Below are 15,735 nucleotides of genomic sequence, written 5' to 3'. Positions count from 1 at the left end.
TGACATCGACCGGCCCCCAACTCCGAGATGAGACCCAGCATCGCGGGGTCAATTCCGAAGTCTACTTCTAATCGGGTTCTAGACCAGTCGAGCCACGCTCACCTGCCTATAATGCGTCGTTGGCAGTGATATCCTAGCACATAATGGAGCTCGACGTAAGCAAGAAGGAACCAAGTTCCATTGATTATTCAATCTGGAGCGAGGACAATCTGATCTTCGTTCCAAATGGGATTGAGGGCGATGGGACCCAAGAGGTGGGGGACGTACTTTAATATCTCGACTCCTAACTTAGTAGATAATATTCATCTCCTAATCTCTCTGGTAACTTTTTATGGCTGGCCGACTTTGATCTCAGAGGTCCAACCGGCAGGTGTTAAGGCCATTGAGCTTCGCGGCTAGGGTCCTCATCCCGATGACTACAAGTGTTGCCTCAGATGGGCTTTGGTATGCCTGCACGCTTCCCATCTGCGAGATGTACTCGTATTGTCAAGCGGCGTTTTACCAGAAAATCCGTTTGCTTCTTCCCCTCGTTGCCTGACCTGCTCCACCGTGTTCATCGACCAGGCCCTCAATCTCTCTAATAAGCCATCCGCCCACTGCCAAATGGGCAGCGCCATCCCTAAGTCAAATTCGGGCAAAGCCACTCCCCAAAATGTGTATTGAGGCAGCTTGAGAAGTGGCGAGGTATAACTTCCAGCTCTACCTATTTAAATGGGAGCAACTTTTTCTAAACTAACTGGCGATTGGTCTATTCGAGGCGTTGCAATCGGCGATTGGCTGGAGGGGATTTGTAGATGATGCCTCAATAATATCTAAATAGGAGGTTCGATGACATCGTGGCAGATGTATGAGTGGATCGAGGATAGCCTCTCTGGCCAGGAGCCCCTGGAGGGTCCTCGCAGCCAGAGGCATCAGACAAACACCGCAGTCCGAGGCATCACGGGTAGGTCTCGCCATCACAGGCAGCACTCGAAGTCGCAGGCAGCACTCGAAGTCACAGGCAGCACTCGCAGCAACGGCATCAGTGACATCAGAGATCAACAGCTACCCTCACAATCAGTAGCGCCATAGGTCTCGTACAAGATATAATCTTCGTTATATTATAACTATTCAACCCCGTTTCGCTTATTAATCCGTGGGATACAATTGCGTAGGTTTGCATATCCCTCTGGGGGGCGCATGGTTGTTAGCAACACGGTATAGTACGAATAATGTATTATTTATGCATTCAGAATTTTCTTCCAAAATAATGCCTCTGCCTGCCGGAAATCTGTATCCTATTATGCCTTTGTGGGAACCCGCCCAGCCTGCAGAATGTTGTCTTACATACCCGTACCCTGGACGGCTAGGCGAAGATCGCAGCACCTTGTACGAAGTCCCTATGAGTGTAACCCATCATGCAGAAACTCTCTAGGACAAATTTTTCGGACTAAAAAGTACCGCCAAAATGCCCTGTATCGTCTACAAGACTCTCAACAGAAAGACTCCTATGCATTTGCCTGGTGGGCTCAAAGGGGCACTACCCTATAACAGTTCCCAAGCTCCATGGCCCTACTGGCCAAACAGCAAGGAAGTCCAGTTTGGTGACCCAAAGTGTTCCAGGGCGGGTGAATCTATTGGAGTTTGTATAATAGTTGGGATCTGAGGTGTAGCTCAAGGAGCCCTGAGTGCTTCAAAGGACGCCGACAACAAAGACAGGGACTCCCTGCAGGTGACACTCTGTTCCTAAATTATCCCTAGGCTCACCAATATCTACACTATATCACGCTCCGAGCGCCCCCTGTAAGAGCGGCAAAGGGTTGATCTGTCTATTACGGTTGTAGCAATGGCGGCACGGGATCTTAGACCGACTTCAGCATTGCAGATGGTATCACTTGTATCCCAATGTTGCCCAAGGTAAGTATACATTGGCTTTGTGCGGGGCGATGACCGCAAAATGCACCCTGTATTTCTAACTCTAACCCAGGAAGCCAAGGTTGACTCTATGGAATATCCATATGAGTTTGAGAGCGTTTCTATCTTGAATTATGTGATGTAGTTCAATCGAAGCCTTCCGTGCTGGACAGTAAGCAAATGTAGGGCGACGACGCGGACGAGAATGGCGACGCTACTGGACATGATAGCAAGAAGATGATGTGAGGAAGGGGTAGAATGATGCGATTTTCCTCGGTTCGACATGTTATGTAGTATTGATGAACGGGCAAAGAAAGGGTGGCCAGCCAGCGATGACGATAATACGAGTACGGTAGGCCGGCCTGTGACCCAGCCAGTTTTGTTTTACTTGTTATACCTAATACCCACCTGCTAAAGTTGCAAGCCTTGGACTCATGAAGTGAGACGTGGCTTCCGAGTTACGGTCTCCGTTTTCGGGGACTCTCAAACCCGAAGCTGCCGCTCCAGCGTCTATAACTCGTCACTTGGGTGGTATCAGGTTTCAACATATACCTGATGGCCCGGAAATTGCACTGGAAATAACACGATAATAGTATTCGTACTCGTAGCGCTCAGCAACTGCATGTATGGGGGTCTGCAGCGTCAAGTCTGTTGATGATTGGCCGCGAGAAAAAAATGCATAGGAACATGTCTGGATTGCACTGTCTCAATAGTAGATAATAATATTATTAGAGTCCCCCATGTTGAGAGCTGGCGTGGCAGGGGCGAGTTGTGAACTTGTGATGGAGTGGGCAACAGCGAATCAGATAGTGCATAGCTGTCCGGAGCAACTCCGGTGAGGCAATCCTGACCTGGCAGCCAATAGGAGGGCCTCCTGAGCGCTGAGCCACCTGTCTCACAGTATTTGGCAGCTGGCATGGCACTACATGAGACGGCATGAGACGGTATGGCACAGTATGTGGTTGAGAGACACACTGATTTCTTGCCCCCCTCCACTGTGACAGGCGAACACTGCTACGCAGCCCCCGCAGGACTTCGCCTATGATGAGCGAGTGACGTGAGCATGCATATCCGCTGGTTTTTCCCATGTTCCAAGTTATGGGATTCTCATTTTTCTCGCCTGGCGTTCGGTGGGACCCCTCGCCACCAGGGTCGCCATTGGCCCGGTCAACAGCTGTGTTACCCTCAATTGAAGGTATTTCGAGAAACATCGGCTAGTACGGAGTAGAGTTGCCCGTGACGAAACGTCCCGCGGCCTGTTCGCCCGTATCATTGGGCGACCCTGCCCATCCTTACGTTGCCTGGATTAGGGGACTCGCACATCTTTCGGAGCTATGTCCCGTGCTCTGCCTATGGGCTTTCATATTTAGGCCTAGGGGGCCCCTCGACCCATAGCATCCCGCCCCCATCTCTCGATCGAACACTTCACACCTAAATCATAATGATGGCTACCAATATACCCAATCGAGATTTCTTTCTCCCACACGAGCTCAACGACTTCAACGACGTCAACGACATGAACGACTTCAGCGACTTCAGCGACACCATGGCCCGTCCCGCTAAGAAGCCCAGGTATGACTGGGCCACTGACGCAGCTTCAGCTGCCGCTCCGTCTCCACCGATAGATATGTCGGGCGGTCTTCCTCAAGACCCGTGGGCCTACATGCCCAGCTCTGGGGACAGTTTCGACGCATTTCTGAGCAACCCCAATGCCGGGTGGAACACAGGGACGGGAGGCTTCTCCGTCCCGCCACCCCAGGATCCCATCGCGCCGACGATCCCTACAAGCCGTGGCGAGTCTCTCCAGCCACTCTCAATACCACATCAGACCAACCACAACTGGATCAGCGGCACAGCTCCCCCCCGGAACCACCACATGCCCGCCCCTACGCATATGGACCCGGACCTCCAGATGGAATTTGAGCTGAACACCTCCATGGGCATGGTCCTCCGACCCTCCCCGACCCAGCAATCCCCAGCATCGTCCCATTTCTCCGCGCCATCGATGCGCCCGGGCTCCCCGAGCGACTTCCTGGACATGCCAGGGCCTGCACCTGGCAGCACGGGAGGAGCGATGATAGGCAGATGTGGACCAGGACCGATCCAAGGGCTGGGTCGCCCAGCTGAGGCGGCGGATCACTGGGACGGCCGCGGCATGGATCAGGCTATGGCGAATCTTGGTCGTCTGGATGGAAGCCTAAGAGCCGCCGCGAGGAGGCAAATGAGTCTTATTAGCGACACGAATACTGCAAGCGAGCGGGTTTATTAGCATTGTTTTCTAGATTTATTGCCGACTTCCATTAACACCATCCTTTCCCCGTCTTGACTCCATGTATTGATTCCTATCATTCGACTCCCGTGTTAAATGCTGCTGCCATGTTAATCTGGCATTTCCTCATTGTTAATCAAAAATCGCATGGCCTATCTAGTGTATGTCCAAATTTCTTAGCCGCGACCCGGGGGCCTGGGGTGTACTATATCGCCAAGAGGGGTTCTAATCACACTGCAAATCACGGTTCACGGCTTTAAGGACGGGCTGCTGTATGTTCCACGACGGAGTGACGGACACCAATCCGCTTGCGTTTCTCGTCCCAACCCGGGCCGACTGAACGATTGAGATCTTGATCTCGGAGGAATGTGAAGTCGACAACCATCTCGCCGACATTTTTAGTACCTGTAGTGTAGGAATTAAGCAAACCGCATCGCTATATACAGGAAAAAAGGTCCCCCAAAATGCCTTTGTTTTTTTCGTGAGTCTTCTTGTAATATAACTCGGTCGAGCTGTCAGAGACATAGATTTCTTCTCTGCATACCGACGCCTTAGTGTTGCAATCGAAGAGTAACCGGGTCGGACTCCCACAGGGGGGGCACCTCGTTGCCCTTCGTAGGGGCCGAATCAACATATAATACGGATACCGACTGGTGAAAACTCGACCGAATGAATCTTGTCTTAGCAGCTTGAGAACCCACAAAAGGGCGTTATTTATGTATTTTTTGACCGTCGTGGAGGCCATAGACTGGCTTTGCACCCTTTTTCTTCTCCTCATAGTCCATGAAGGATTCTGTACGCAGAATGGCATAGCTGGACCTGGCCGGTCTCCGCGGCCCCTGAAGACTCTTTGTTCAAAGCTCTCATGACGACCCCCGATGGCACCGCCGTGATGCCCATTTCAGTCAGTGATTAGCGGGACCCAAGTTGAAAGGGGATTTGGAGGAATTTCGAGGCCGCGAAGCCTCCGATGAGAAAAACATTCTGCATACACGAGCTAGGACTAGTAGAGATACCAAGGTTGGGAATATATTCCGTACACCTCACTGGGATACCTCGCCTCTCTGTCCCAGTCTCCTCCTACGCAAGCTATCTCTAGATGCGTCTTAAAAAGCAATTCTGCCAAGCAAAGAAATGCACCAGTATCGTCCTCCACGCCCCAGCCAAGGGCCAGGATGCGTAGAAACCAACTCACACATTCTCTCCATACTGTGGAATTATTCTGGTTACCCGAGTCAAGGAGTTTTAAAAGGGTAGAATTTTATGGTTATTTATTCGTAAAAATAACAACAGCTTGAACAAGCTCAGTCCCTAATCGTAGATACGTAATTCCTTCCACCCTCCATCCTTCTCCAGACCCTTGGCAGCAGAACCACCCTCTCAGTTGTGCTTCCGGGAGCACCTGGCTTTCCTGTCGGTCATCTTGGCGAGGTAGGCGCCGCGCTCGATGGTGTTGATGAAGACGTAGCCCGATTCGAACATGGCATAGGAGGACCAGGAGCCTGACATCTCGGGCTTGCCGCCGCCGGGCAGGTGGTCGTCGTCAGGGTAGATGTCGAGGTAGGCGACCTCGCAGACGCTGTCGCCGGTGGGGTCGCGCGGGATGGACGAGATGTCGTAGACGCGGAAGCCGGCGCAGTAGTTGGACTGGTAGGAGTAGCCGTTCTTGACGTACTGGTTGTGGTCGGTGGCGGGGACGGTGCCTGGGGGGTGTGATGGTCAGTATGGTCTCGCTTTTGGAGATGTGATAAACTCACCCTTGTAGAGACCCGTCTGCTTGGGCTTCTTGAGGTTGCGGATGTCCCAGATATAGGTGACGGGGAAGCCCTCGGCAGCAGGGCCATTGCCGTCGAGCTCGTCAATCTCGTCGTCCATGAGCAGATACTCCTGCCAGTTCTTGTTCAGCACCTGGCCCTGGTGGGTATAGGTGGCGCCCTCGTAAGAGGTGATGGAGATGATGGTTGACTTTTGCTTGTCCGTGACGTCGTAGATGGTCAGCGTGTCCTCGTTGAACCCGTAGCAGATGTCACGTCCAAAGTACCGCAGATCTGGACCCCGATAGATCAGGCACTGCGCGTCGTGCACATAGCCATCCTTGCCGTCGCAGCCGAGTCGCACGGGCTTGGACGGGTCCTCGAGGTCGAAGAAGATGAGGCCGGCAGCGCAGGTGCCGTTGCGGGGGCGCGATCCCACTGCTACGGCGTAGCCGGCCTCTTCGTTGACGACGACGTTGTGGCTGGCACCCTCAGGAAGATCCAGGAAGTGCCCTTCGACGTCCTTCTCGGCGTCGAACCGGATGGGCGCATCCTTGGGGTCAATATCAAGCAGCTAAATGGGGAGTCATCAGTACATGCAAGTCAGGTAACGTAGGTATCGTGTCTTGTTCTGGGGACTGACCTTGCGCATATCAAAGATCTGGATACCATGGCTATCAAGCTCAGAGCCGATGAGCATGTAGTTCTTGTAGCTGCGGATTTCCTTCCAGAACGCATCCGGGTCGGTGGGAGCAGGGCAGGGACTAGTAAGACTGTGAGCTACCATCACCCATTACACGCCATCATCCAGATACCAAAGCTTACAGGAATCCCAGATGCAGCATCCGGCCCTCGGGGAGAATCTCAATCATGGCCGTGCCTTCATACATGCCGCTGGCGATGAACTCGCGGCCAGAGCGGCGGTCGGTCCAGCCCCAGGAGGAGCTGCCCGTCAGCAGGACGCCCGTGCCGTCCCCGTCCCAGCCGTTGGGCGAGCCCAGGGTGGCGTGGTTGATGAAGTCGTACAGGTCCATGTTCTTGCAGCGGAAGGTCTGCATGGGGTCACCCTTGACCGCCTCGGCCTTGCCGTCGATGCACTTGGTGTAGTTGAGGCGCGGCCACACGGTCGAGTCGAGGGCGCCCATCTCGTACTTTGCCAGCCATGCCTTCTTCTTGCGCTCCATGTTGCGCATGTGCATGACGCCGTTGTCGTAGAGCGCTGGGGGATTTTGGAGTTAATACACGTACTCAAACGCTTGGGATGGAGACGAGTGGCCTCCTACTCACCGGCAGCCTTGGCCTCATCCTTGGGCAGCTCCCTGCCCGAGACGACCCCGGCGGCGGCAGCCAACGCCGCGAGTGAGAGTTTGTTAAAGAGCATGCTGAGAAGCAGGCGAGATGGATTGTAAGGATGTGCTTTTCCCCGGGGTTCAGGTGATGCCGGGCATCAAGGCTGATATACAAACAGACGACAGTCCTCCCCGCTCGCCAAGGCTGTGAGACATGTTGCCGCCTGGTGCTCAGTCGGCGAGACAGGCATCCAGATAACGAGCGGGCACTTGTGTGATGTCTTCAAGATGAGGGGTGGCGGATGGCATGGAACTTTGTGAGGCCTGTCTCACTCTCCCAGTCCAAGACGCCCATCACTTGCCTCATTGGGAAGGTCTGGACGGCATGATGGTGGGCCTCACCAGGCCGGTCCAGTGAATAAACGCAGCAGCCCCGGAGCCCCGGAACCCCAGAACCCAGTCTTTGAGATTAGAGATGATGTGACTGCCGTTACTATGCTGATGCCCTCACCGCGATTGTTCTCCCCGCTTGGAGGCCCCCCAATGAGGCCGTCTCCTCCAAGCCTCCTCCATCCTCCGGCCGGCTCTTCTCGGACTGTCCCGCTGACAGGAACGCGCGTTGCTCGGCAAAGGCTCCCGGGGTGCAGGCACTGGAGACTGGAGTGACATCTCCGTCGACTCCCTCGTGGAGTCGTGTTGGTCCGTTGGCACATTCCAGACTCACAATTGTCCTCCGCATGCTTACATACATGCCAAAGGTAGTAGTAGATACTGCTATCATTGGATGACTTACAACGGTAAGCTGTTTACAGGGTCAGTCGGGGTTTCATCGGCGGCAGCCACCATTATCGTAGTCCCCGCTACTGCTAGTCCAATGCAATAGATGCATGCTGTTAAGGTTCTTTGTGATGCATATGGAGGCGTACCCGGCCTTTCAACCCGGCGAATCGGAACCTTTAGTTCAAAAGATCCCCCGCCCGCCGCACCTCACCTCACGGTCTGCTTTCGCAGTCCAATCGTACAGCTTCTTCGGATGCGTTTATTGTTCGGTTGGTATTGCTAAGCAATGACGTGCTGGTCCATTTGATGTCACCAGAAGTTCGGTCTTAGAGTGCAATATTGCTGCTCACCGTCCAGGTTCTCCTGAAGATTTCTGCGGGTTCATGTGTGAGACATTGTGGCCCCGATAATAGGGGATGTCAGATCTAATTGTCGCAGGCAGAGTAGATACGAAAGCAGTGTCAAACTGGCACAACTGTGACAAAATCCTCCGTACATATACCATAGTAGCAAGTTTGCCGCATAAAAAATGAAACCACACTCGCTTAAAAGCTGAAGGGGGGGCCTCAAGTCCCCTAATTCCTTACATGGCCACTGCGCTTGAGCAGGGCCCTCGGCCTCGTGCTCAACCGCAACTTGTGAATTTATTTTTTGTTTTGAATTCAGCAACCCAGGTGTTGTTCCATCCGGATAGTGGTGGTGTGAACCGCTTTCCGTGATTTAGACCCAAAACCTGAGGCGGGTAGTCATCATCGTTCAGACCAAAGCCACAGCAGTCCCTTCCTCTTAACCTTACCCCCGCTAGAGAAGGTACACACGAAGCTAGAAACCTCGCAAGAGACAAAAGTTTAGAACCCTATCGTTGCTTTTGGGTCATGTAGTAAGCCCCCCCGCTCCTGAGGATTAGTGCCTTGGTATTAGCGACAGCTGAAGGACTTGTGCCCAGACTGCAAACGCCGAAGTGGTCGCGAACCATAGTGATGGCTCCCACTTATAATTTCGCCTTCTATATCTGGGAAAATAAATTCCAGATTTTACATTTTTAGTGCATCGCACAGCATGTCCTTTTGTTGCTCAGCATGCTGTTGGCTTCTCAGTGCAATATGCATGTGGACATGTGTGCCCCAAACCTGCACGTCAGTGTACCTCAACTTACTCCTTCCATCATGCGCTCCTTTCAAATGGATTGCTCACTCTCTGTTGGGGCCTGTGGTATCTACTTTACCTTTATGAACCAGTGGAGGACGTGATGCCACTGGGGGTGAGTGTCGCATGGACCTTGTTGGCATTTATGAGGGCCACCTGACCATTTACAAAAGACTGCTTAGCTAGTGAGGGAATTTATGTCAAGTTGCTGTAGTAAGAAACGAGGCCGCATCGTGAAGAAGCGGTGTTTATCCCACCGCGTCACTGAACATGATCCATATCACCGTCCTAGAAAGATCCGGTGGTTGGGTTTGAGGTACTTCCTTGTTCAAACCAAAAGTTTCATTGATTCCGAAAAAAAAAACGCAGAGAAATTATAGGAACTTTTGCTCTCAGTGTTGGTGTTTTTTTTTCTCAACTCCATGTTCCCCTATGTACATAAATATATCGTGTTATAACAAACTGTATAACATTCTAACGCAAAATAAAATTAAAAATGAAATTTTTAGATTTTCTCTGTGGACCTTAAAGACGTCCTCTTTCCTAAATGGATGTTCAAACTTAGGACACTAAATCCGCGCTGGTGTCCTATATTAGAGGAAAGTGGACTCTTAGGTGGTTCACCTTGAGACTAAGTTTAGGAACCGCCTGCTGGATAGAACAATGATGTCGATGCGAGCACAACAAGTGATGATTCGGATTGCTAACAGTCCAAGTCCTGCCAGGTGGCTTGAGGCCACCTTTGACTACTACTAGTGGTAATATGCGTGGAACCTTCCTCGACTGCACACAATGCCTTTCAGTTTCCCAATCAAGCTCAGCCGAGCCTTCCAATAAACTCCCTCGGTAGTGCCCAGGCAGCTGAGATAAGTTCCAGGTTTGCCTTGTTGAAACCCAATAGAACATAAATACGCCAGCCAGGTTCTCAGAATTAGAACCCCATGGCGTGCGAATAAGCTTTGCAACTCAACCCAGGACCATGATGGTAAGAACGAGGGTGCTCCTATGCCGGCATGGCATTACACTGCGGCTCACTTTCCTACCTTAAAATCATCCCGACAATAGAATCTGTCATTGTTTTTGACTCTCGGGCCTTGGAGGTTCTACCTATAAATTGGCAGCATTCCGCTCCTTGGATTTCCCAGGACAACCACATCCTTAACACAATCCAAGTCTCCCACATCTCCCCCGTGCTCATTCTACTACACACCAACACTATGGGTCTCTTCACTCTCATAACCGCTCCTCTGTTCGCCATTATGACCGCTACGGGTCTTTTGGTCGCTCTGGATGGTTATGCGGGAGGACTTGCGAGGATCGACGGGCAACAGTGCGATCTGGAGGCCCCCGTCAGCTGCCCCGTCGAGCACGGCTTTGCATGCTGTCCCGAATTCATGTTCTGCAGAGTCGACGCCCTCGGTCAGTCCTACTGCTGCCCAAAGGAAGACGAGGACTGCCTGGAAGATGTCACCGAGTCTCCCCAGGTGAGAAGACACCCTCTCTTCCCCCTCGGCCAGTAACCCGCAGGCTAGAGAACTAACCACCTGGTCGCCTTTTGTAGTGTGCGAGTCCCAAATGGGAGCTCTTTCTCCATGAGACCTCGGAGCCGGACAGACGCTGGTGCTGCGAAAAAGATGCGGACGGCATGGTTATCATCCAGCCCAGCGGGACGCACAATGGCAGTTTCGGGTGCGTGCCTGACCATTGGGCAGAAAGGGAGTACACGCGGAAAATGCTCGGTAAGGGAGACGAAGAGCCTTGCGCCGTTTTTACCTCGAGGGATGGACACTAATGAATATTGTTAGAAGACGGTTCACTCTTGGTGCGTCGCTGGCCAGAGTTTGGGCCGGCCTCGCGGGCGCCGCCCGCCTACATAGACCGCTGGATGGATGGCCACAGAACTAGTGTCTCCAATGGGGATGATAGTGTTGGTAAGCACATGACAACGACAGAAGAGTCCTATGAAACTGTATATTGATTTGGTACGCTATTAGAGGTCGCGACGGCAAGGTGCGGAACGGCTTCCTGTCAACCAAGGGCGACGAGAAAAACCACTGGATTGCCTTTGGGGTCTTGGGATCCATCGTTGTCTTCATCGGCCTTGCCTACCTGATCAGTGCTTGTTTCTCCGGCTATAGGGGCTTCCGGTGAGGTACTGCCAGGTACTATTACTGGCGGTGATTGGGTTTTGAGGGATCTCGTTCATGTTGAATCGGAGCTGGGCATGCATGTATATCAATCAAGCTACGCGTATAATGTGTATAGCGTTTATGCAATGGATCGTCGCGAGTCTCAGTTGCTACCTATAGTCATGATAGGCTGCAGCGGTTTCCACCCTGTGAGGATACAACTGCTTGTTGCATTGCAATCATCATTTATACGAGTGATTCCATGAACAGCGAGACTTGATACCTAGAGCCTCTATTCACGCGAAGTTATCATTGTGAGCCTGTGATGTTGATGGCAGACACGAGTTGACCATTGCTTGCGAGGAGCATTCCCCATGACCAATGAGCAAGGGGCGTTAGCTCAGCTGGGAGAGCGTCAGACTGAAGTCAAACTTCAATCCTAAACCATCGGTTTATCTGAAGGTCCTGTGTTCGATCCACAGTCGCCCCAAGTTTCTTTTTTTTTTTTTTTTGGCTTGCGGGCGAGGCGGGTCTGGTGGAGCAGGATATCAGAATAAAGCTAGTATTTTTTGGGCTGCAATAAACACTTGGTTGCGCCCTATACTTGACATAATGAGGTGGTTATTGGGATGATATTGATATCGTACTGCGATGGTATGTTGATATTGATGGTTATTATGACTATTGTGGATATGTACTGTGGTTATGTTGGCAGTATGGAGTATGTACTCCGTAAGAGGGTGATGGCTCAAGCGATTACGGGTATTCGTACACATAACGTATGCTTAGGCGGTAGAAGGCAAAGTTGACCAAGATTGCCATATTCCATTACCAGTAATTACTATAAATAACGTTGCATTTTGGCTGGTGCATTGCTGCATGATGATTATCAGCCGGGGCTGACGCCGTGGACGGTTCTGGCGATCGGCCAGTATCATTTCCCAAAGGGGGCTTATCCCGATCGTCAGACTGGGGCAATGACTCCGAAAGAAATCTCCCAGACGCCTGGAGGATGCGACGAATATCGCTAGAACCGGGCACGACTGTCTGGCTGAGCAGGGGTGACATTCCTTGCCTTGTGGATGTCAATGGGGCAGGAAATGGTGCACAGGAGACTCAGCCCACCGTCAGCGAGACACTGACTGGGTAATGCGTCAAGGGCTGTCGCGATAGTAGTAATAGTATCCGTACGTGCAGTTAATATGATATTTAATTTCGAAGCTTGCCATTCTCTTGGTTCTAACAAATTCCCCAAACTATTGTCCCCGAACGACAGAATGCTGCCCCTGTGTACTCTCCTTGCTGCGGCCCTGGTGCCGTTTGCTGGGGCTGCTGGCCTGGGTCTACAGCCCCGGTCGCCGGCAAAATCATATTCACGACGCGACACTCCCGATCAGGCCTGTGGCTTTACCAATCCAGTCTCCGGCTCGAGGGGATTGAAGACGGTCCACAGGCTCCAGGTGAGCGACGACCTGCCCAGGAGAAAGGAGCACGAGCCCGTTATTGTCAAGGTCAACCTCCACGCCGGACTGCCCAGCAATGCGACCGACGACTATGTATCCGCGGAGCAGCTTTACAGGCAGTTTGAGGTTCTCAAGAAGGAGTGTAAGTTGAATAGTTCCTACTGCATCCTCCCTGTGAGTTTGCGACTGACTGACCCATCTGACAGATGCGCCCTACGACATCTTCATGGAACTGGGCAACATCACCCGCAACCTAGACAACCGCCTTACTAGCCTCGAGATGGAATTCGACGACGAAGACGACCTCAGCGGGTCGACACCCGCCATCGAAGCATGGTGGAAGCGCCGGCGCACGGGCGACTACAAGACGCTCAACATCTTTGTGTACGAGAAGATCCAGGGGGCCCAGGGCCTGTGCAACTTCCCGGACGAGGACCGCACCCCGGAGAACTACTATCTGGACGCGTGCCACATCGTGGCCGACAGCATCCCCGGGTCCGGCTCCGACAGCGCCTGGAACGCCGGCGGCGCGGCCGTCCACGAGGTCGGCCACTGGTTCGGCCTGCTGCACGTCTGGAGCGACGACTGCGACGACGAGGGAGACCTGGTGGGCGACACGGCGCAGCAGACGTCGCCCAGCATCGTCATGAACGACAGTGAGGACGGCCGGTGCGCGCTCAAGGAGAGCGACTCGTGCCCCGGGAAGCCTGGCAAGGACAATGCCAACAACTTTATGGACTATGCGGGCGACGACTGCGCCGAGGAGTTCACGCTGGGACAGCGGGCGCGGATGCATAATGTGTACCACTCGATCCGGTCCAAGATGAGTTCAAAGCATCCAGTCGCTCGCAGACAACGGGACTGGACTGGTTTCTAGAGCGGGTTTGGGGGAGCCATAGGAACCGCGGAGAGCGCAAACCGTTTATCGTGGTATAATCCTAGACTGTAGTATATTGTAATACCAAAAGTTTGAGTACAATCATCAAAAGCCTAGCTGGTTATACAATCCGCACACCTCAAGACAGCTCCTGTCCAAGAACACCCGGGTAGGCATCATGTTTGCCTAGCTCTAGACTCTATCACTCACAACGATTCTTGTGGGACTCATAAGAGTCTTGTCTATGCATCTCAGGGAATGACCTTTACTGCACCGGAGGCGGAAAAGGCCGGCCGCAGGCCGCGTCGTAGGCTTATTGCGTGAGGACATACGGATAGTAGAGATAAGCAGCTGCGGTAACTTCTTCGTGTTCACTACCAGGGTCTTGTGCCAAAAGTTCCTCATCAGAGGTTGTGATGGACCACCGAATCATTTGGTTGATGTGTTCCAGTTCTGAGGTGGACTGAGCATGTAGCCTTGCTGTCTAGACCTCTAAAGACGGCGACACTTGCTGCTAGATTCGGCGGTCTGAATAGCCCATTCTTGACTTAATCGTAAAACCTTGCGTTTCATAACACCGCCCCCCTTCACGGACCTATCAACATAACTACGCAAAGTGCTGGCCCCTGAACCCAGGCAGGATCTCCTTGCCCTCGACGTCTTGGTATGACTTGCCCTTGTTGCTCTGCTGCCACGTCTGTTTGAGCTTGGTGAACTCGCCCATGGTGGGCACCGGATGCCCACCGGCCTCGAACTCATTCTGAAGGAAGCCCTCGCGTTGAAGCACAGGCGAGTCAATCGTCTTGAGGAGCAGATCGTTCTGCGGACGCGCGAAGTAGAGCAGGCCGAGACGGTCGACGTGGCGCTGGTCCTTGGGCGGCAATGATACCTTGGGTGGTCAGCTCCCAGCCTTGTATACTAGATGTATGTACGTGTATACGCTGCAGATACACTTTGAGAGAATGGGAATGTGACTTACACGATGGACAGTCGACTTGATGTACCCGCCCGTCAGGAAGCTGAGTGCATCGCACGTGTTGACCGTCAGGCTCCCGTCCAGGGGCTTCGCCCACTTCCACGAGCCCGTCTCGTGGTCGCGGATCTGCAGCGCGGCGACGGGCTGGCGGAAGAGCAGCGTGATGGTGCCCAGGTCGGTGTGCCCGCGCGACCAGAGGCCGTCGCTGAGGCGCGCGATCTCGTCACCGGAGAACTTGGCGTACTTCATGTAGCGCAGGTGCGACTCGTCGTGGGTGTTCCACCGGTGCAGGTTGACGAAGAAGTCCTCGGGAAGCTCGAGGGCCAGCGCGATGAGGTGGTTGAGCGGGTCGAGGACTTTGTCGTGGAGGTCTTTGGAGAAGGCCTCGATCTCGGCCTTGTTCTGTTCTAGGAGGTCTGGAAGCGCCTGCTTGATGTGTCCATCGTTGGCTGCCTGATGTTAGATGCAAAGTAATCTTTCCGGTATAAACAAAGAAAAGGTATATAATCCACGTACTCGCCATGTTCCATACCTCGGTCTTGTCGTGGATCCCGCCACTTAACAGACGTCTTCCCGCCGGGCGATAGCCATTGTAGTCACCCGAGTCAAGATCCGACTCGTACTTGAGCTTCTCCTCAAGAGGAAGCTCATAAAACTTCTGACCAAAGGCAAACTGCCTGTCGACGGCCTCCTGGGAGATGCCGTAGTTGGTCACGTAGAAAAAGCCCTTGGTGCGGATGGCCTCGATGAGGAGGTCGGCGAGCTCCTTGTTGCCCTCCGATGTTCCGTATTTGGAGAGATCCACATTGGGAACTAATGGATTATCAGTCTTGGGGAGCTGCTCGAGTAATTATACAAGAATTGTCTTACGATCTGCCCAATCCAGGTCCTCCTGCGTCTCGGGGACGTGGGTGTACTGGTAGAGCTGGGGTACAGCAGAGGGCATGTTGAATATTGGGGGCACCAGCCTGTGTAGAGTGATGCAGATATGAATGAATTATCGGGAAATTTGCTTGAGCCTGTATGGAGGGGCCCTGCATTTAATATCCCCATGCTATGGCCGCGCTCTTGGACATGCCAGGTCTCAGCGCCCCCAATCCCGGATATCTATCTCAACTACAAAACCAGTATCACCAAGCACGCAAGTTCATTACCCCAC

The 15,735-nt window shown here is 52.9% G+C and overlaps 5 protein-coding genes and 1 non-coding gene across 6 annotated transcripts; 4 read left to right on the top strand and 2 right to left on the bottom strand.

The window, feature by feature from the left end:
• Positions 1-3,334: 3,334 nt before the first annotated feature.
• On the top strand, positions 3,335-4,162 carry ACO1O0_005737 (uncharacterized protein; the record flags this gene model as incomplete). The annotated part of the gene is made up of 1 exon (XM_083195144.1): positions 3,335-4,162. The coding sequence occupies one exon, from the start codon at positions 3,335-3,337 to the stop codon at positions 4,160-4,162; it is 828 nt and encodes a 275-aa protein (XP_083050057.1).
• Positions 4,163-5,542: 1,380 nt separating this feature from the next.
• ACO1O0_005736 (uncharacterized protein) lies at positions 5,543-7,297 on the bottom strand (the record flags this gene model as incomplete). The annotated part of the gene is made up of 5 exons (XM_083195143.1): positions 5,543-5,865; positions 5,920-6,490; positions 6,560-6,680; positions 6,742-7,135; positions 7,204-7,297. The coding sequence occupies 5 exons, from the start codon at positions 7,295-7,297 to the stop codon at positions 5,543-5,545; spliced, it is 1,503 nt and encodes a 500-aa protein (XP_083050056.1).
• A 3,051-nt stretch (positions 7,298-10,348) lies between these two features.
• On the top strand, positions 10,349-11,282 carry ACO1O0_005735 (uncharacterized protein; the record flags this gene model as incomplete). Its single annotated transcript, XM_083195142.1, has 3 exons — positions 10,349-10,615; positions 10,693-10,820; positions 11,126-11,282. 3 exons carry the CDS (start codon positions 10,349-10,351, stop codon positions 11,280-11,282), a joined length of 552 nt encoding a protein of 183 aa, XP_083050055.1.
• A 367-nt stretch (positions 11,283-11,649) lies between these two features.
• ACO1O0_005734 lies at positions 11,650-11,750 on the top strand. The gene has a single exon. It is a non-coding gene; the product is annotated as a tRNA-Phe (tRNA).
• Positions 11,751-12,537: 787 nt separating this feature from the next.
• ACO1O0_005733 (uncharacterized protein) lies at positions 12,538-13,600 on the top strand (the record flags this gene model as incomplete). Its single annotated transcript, XM_083195141.1, has 2 exons — positions 12,538-12,865; positions 12,930-13,600. 2 exons carry the CDS (start codon positions 12,538-12,540, stop codon positions 13,598-13,600), a joined length of 999 nt encoding a protein of 332 aa, XP_083050054.1.
• Positions 13,601-14,207: 607 nt separating this feature from the next.
• ACO1O0_005732 (uncharacterized protein) lies at positions 14,208-15,522 on the bottom strand (the record flags this gene model as incomplete). The annotated part of the gene is made up of 4 exons (XM_083195140.1): positions 14,208-14,489; positions 14,580-15,025; positions 15,093-15,389; positions 15,447-15,522. The coding sequence occupies 4 exons, from the start codon at positions 15,520-15,522 to the stop codon at positions 14,208-14,210; spliced, it is 1,101 nt and encodes a 366-aa protein (XP_083050053.1).
• Positions 15,523-15,735: the final 213 nt, after the last annotated feature.

The sequence above is a fragment of the Amphichorda felina genome (assembly GCF_050947745.1).
Source record: "Amphichorda felina strain 45539 chromosome Unknown scaffold_5, whole genome shotgun sequence".
Taxonomy (NCBI): domain Eukaryota; kingdom Fungi; phylum Ascomycota; class Sordariomycetes; order Hypocreales; family Bionectriaceae; genus Amphichorda; species Amphichorda felina.
This window is presented reverse-complemented; position numbering and strand designations above follow the sequence as displayed.